This window comes from Echinops telfairi, unplaced genomic scaffold (genome assembly GCF_000313985.2).
Source record: "Echinops telfairi isolate 266 unplaced genomic scaffold, ASM31398v2 ScPeMD7_60;HRSCAF=208, whole genome shotgun sequence".
Lineage (NCBI taxonomy): Eukaryota > Metazoa > Chordata > Mammalia > Afrosoricida > Tenrecidae > Echinops > Echinops telfairi.
The window spans coordinates 697,941-702,054 of NW_022103958.1; the positions used below are offsets into that span (position 1 = coordinate 697,941).

The 4,114-nt window shown below is 37.2% G+C and overlaps 1 protein-coding gene across 1 annotated transcript; it reads right to left on the reverse strand.

The window, feature by feature from the left end:
• Nucleotides 1-507: 507 nt before the first annotated feature.
• LOC101661522 (olfactory receptor 8H1-like) lies at nt 508-1,461 on the reverse strand. The gene has a single exon (XM_004708392.2). It carries the CDS (start codon nt 1,447-1,449, stop codon nt 508-510), a length of 942 nt encoding a protein of 313 aa, XP_004708449.1. The 5' UTR covers nt 1,450-1,461.
• Nucleotides 1,462-4,114: the final 2,653 nt, after the last annotated feature.

Sequence of the window (4,114 nt, forward strand, 5' to 3'; positions counted from 1 at the left end):
CAGTACGTTTTATTCTAAAACAAGAAATCTTAATGACAGTGCAATACTTCTTCGGTGAATAGTATATAGGCTAATGAATGAAAAATGTTACTGTGCCTTAAATTGTAGTTATAATCCAAAATTAATTTATTTGTAAATGGATATGCATGATGATGGCTAGGATATAATTTAAAACTTACCACATATTATTTGTACTTTGCACATAACTAACTATTAAAAGCATACGTACAAAAACCAAAAACTGAAATCATATTCATAGTTACAAATAGAGTATGAATATATACAAAGAAATAAATAAAACATTGTTGGAAATGTTCACAGTTCCATATAGTTAGGAATAGTTTAAAAATGCCCACCATTCTAATTCTGTGTGTGACTGTGAATTAGTTATATATTTATACACTACAAAATAAATATTCCTAATAGATTTAGATAGTATTTGGAGAGAAATGGCAAATAAATAATCTGAAGGAAACAAGTAAATTCATGGGATTAAATACTTCACTTTCATTTTAAATGCCTGGTGCTCTTCGTCTTCTGCTTAACTCTAAGGACAGCCCTTTTCACGTCTTTGTTCCTCAGACTATAAATGAGTGGGTTCAGTATGGGGATCACAATCGTGTAAAACACAGAGACCACTTGGTCTTTTCCCAAGGAGTAGGAGCGCCTTGGCTTTAAATAAGTAAAAATAACAGTACCATAGAACACTCCCAGCAGGTGGGAGGCACAGGTCGAGAAGGCATTTTGCTTCCCTGATGTGGAATTGATTTTCAGGATAGTAGAAAGAATGCATGCATAGGAAACAAAGATTGTGATAAGGGAAGCCACAAAAGAAGAGCCTGCAAGAATGAAAATCAAGGTCTCAACATCACGTGTGTCTGGGCAGGACAGCGCTAAAATAGGGCTGGTGTCACAGAAAAAGTGATGCACTACATTGGAGTCACAGAAATGCAAGGTGTTCATGAAAAGCACATTAATAAGGGATGCACTACACCCAATCAAATAGGAGGCAATGATAAGGGAGCAGCAGAGTGATGTGGACATAATGACTGGGTATTGTAGAGATTTGCAGATAGCTACATAGCGATCGTAAGCCATTGAAGTGAGAAGAAGACATTCCGTGCCACCTAAGAAGACAAAAAAATACATTTGAGCAAAACAGCCTCCAAATGAAATATGTTTAGAGGGAGTAATTAGGTTTTCTAAGGTTTTAGAGGTAATGACTGATGAGTAGCTGAGATCAATGAATGACAGGTGACTGAGGAAGAAATACATGGGCGTGTGCAGCTGGAGGTCCAGGCGCATGATGAGGATCATACCTGCGTTCCCCAGCACAGTAACCAGGTAGATCAGGAGAAATAGATGAAAGAGAACCAGCCGGGCCTCTTCAGAGTCTGTCAGTCCCATGAGGATGAAGTCAGACACGATCGTGTTGTTCCTTCTACCCATTGTGTGTATTTTTTCTAATCTGGAGGACATAAAAGTTTATACTTTGTTTTAGTGACTTTAAACTGCTTTTTGTTTGTATAAGTGATCTGGTATATATTTTTAAATCTTGTGTTGTTATAATTCTGTAATTTTGAAAACAATACTTACCATGAGCCAAAACTAGCGAAAACAATCTTTATCCAGTATTATCTGTCTAGAGTATTATAAAGCTCATTGTTTTCTTCCAAATAAAATACATAAAATATTTGAGGTGATTACAATTTCTGTGTCGTAATATCATGCACCTTTCTGATGAATTATTTTCATATTTGTGTGCAGACATTTTCCCCCAACATAAAACAACTTTAAATTTTTCCTCTGTTTCTTGTTAGGTATGAAGTGCATAAGGAAATTATATGTCTGAAAAAGATATAGAAGCTACTACAAACATAAACAGAGCAGAAAATCCTTTGTTTCTGACTTAATAATTTCAGGGCATCTCTTATGCTGGAGAGAGCTGATAATGCAATATCGGTCATCCTAGAGGACTAATATGCAAGGGGATTGCTGGGCACATTTCCAGGGAGCAAAGTTCAAGGATTAATGAATTCATGTGAGGTTTGTAAGAGCGGTTGACTCCCTCAGGAGCAACATCATGAGGAGATGATGACTTTGTCTTTCTTTATGGTCCTCTACATATTTTTAGGATGCTGGAGATACTATTTCCAGAAAGCTTTTTAATTATTTTGTAGCTTAAAAGCTAGGAAGTAGCCAGGAGGAGCTGTAGACTAGGACGTTTTTACACAGAATTACTCATTCTGTTTTAAAGTATATTCTTAAAATAGGGATAAAATAAGTTTATTTAAAAATAAAAGCCCTGCAATTTTTGAAGAATATAAAATTAATTCAAACCAACATTTTTATTGACACATGATTCATATCTCATGCAATTCAATGGCTTATGTATTTTAAAAAGATTTGGTCCTTCATCACCAAAATCAATTTAGAACCAAAATCAATTTAGAATCATTTCTTCATGCATATACTCATTATTATGACCTAACCATGTCCCCTAACCTCCCTTGCAATAACTCTAAGAAATTATTAATCCAATTACTGTCTCTATAGATCTAATCACTGTTTATTTTTCCATGACTTTCCTTTCAGTTATTTTTCTTTTTTTGTAAAATGCCTAGTTTTATATATACTTGTGTATGGCATCAATACTATACCATATACTCAGTGTCTCATCCCATTTTATTACTAAGGACAAAATATACCTTGTTTATTGATATATTACCCTTCTATAAAATACATGTGTGGTAGTTACATAATTGTATATCAACTCAAGGTTTTTTCAATGTGTGAGAGTAGAATCAAATGGTCAAACAGGTCACACAGCATGATGCTGCCCCCTTGGAGGTGTGGCTCTCTATAAGGAAGGTCTGGGTCCCTCCCCATTCCTTACCCCACTTCCTGCTTCCTGGCCACCCTGAGAGTTGCCAGATCCCTGCCATATTTCTACAGACCTTGGTTCCACATTAGTCTGCACCCACTGACTTGTGATCTTCCTGTATTTCTGCACCACTGCACATGACAAGAGACTTAAGGACTGATGTCAGACTCAATCAACTTGACGGCAGTGAGCAACAGAGTGGTGCCCTGTAGCTGTCCTCCTACCAAGACTATTCACCAGCATATGTGTGCACACTGAGGAATAACAAGGAATGCCTGGTGTGGGTGCTCCATTCAGGTTTCACCTCTCTTTCACTGCCATCGAGTCCATGTTGACTCATAACAACCCTATAGGACAGGGTAGGACTGCCCCAGTTGGTTTCCATGACCGTAACTCTTTATGGGAAGAGAAAGCCATATCTTCCTCCCACAATGCTGACATTTTCACCTTATTCATCTACACAGAAATTTATGCAAATCATTTCACAATTTCACAATTTCACTGGGTAATTGGAAATGTACAAGGGGGTACTGAAAAGCAAAACAAACCAGATTGCACTGGACAGAGCAGAGCTTTTGTAGTATGCATTTTTTCCCACTAGGTGAGCATCTAGAAATTTGCTCTGAATTAGTGAACCCAGTGGTGTCAATTGGGAAGGATCTTTTTGGTCACAAAGAGTTTTTTCGTAAAAGCCATTTCCCTTGAACCTTGGGTGGGGATGGAGGGGGAGGGTTGTTTTTGTTTTTGTTTTTTGATGGCCGATTTAAGAGAACAGTGTTTCGCTGTGAATTTTTGTTTCCTGATCAGGAAAAATGCTGCAGAAACTGTTTTGTTGTTGAACACATCTTGAAAGGCAAGCACTATGGGAATACACTATATAAGATTAGTTTTCTTGCTACAAAAAGGTGAAAGTTGATTGATAACAAACCTTGTTCTGGATGTCTGTCAACTTCTCAAATGGATGAAAATGTCAACTGTGTCGTGCATTTGTAGTTCTTTCCACCAGGTCAGACTGTTAATCAAGCTTTCTATTTAGAGATTCTGAATAGATTGCATAACAATGTGCTACAAAAAGGCCTGATTTGTGACTAACAAGGGAGTGGTTTTGCCACAACGACACCACCTCAGTGTGCCAGTTTTGGCTAAAATCAGCATGCCTTGCTTGCTCAACCCACCTTACTCATCTGACCTCACTAAGACTTCTTTTTGTTTCTGTGAATGAAGAGACAT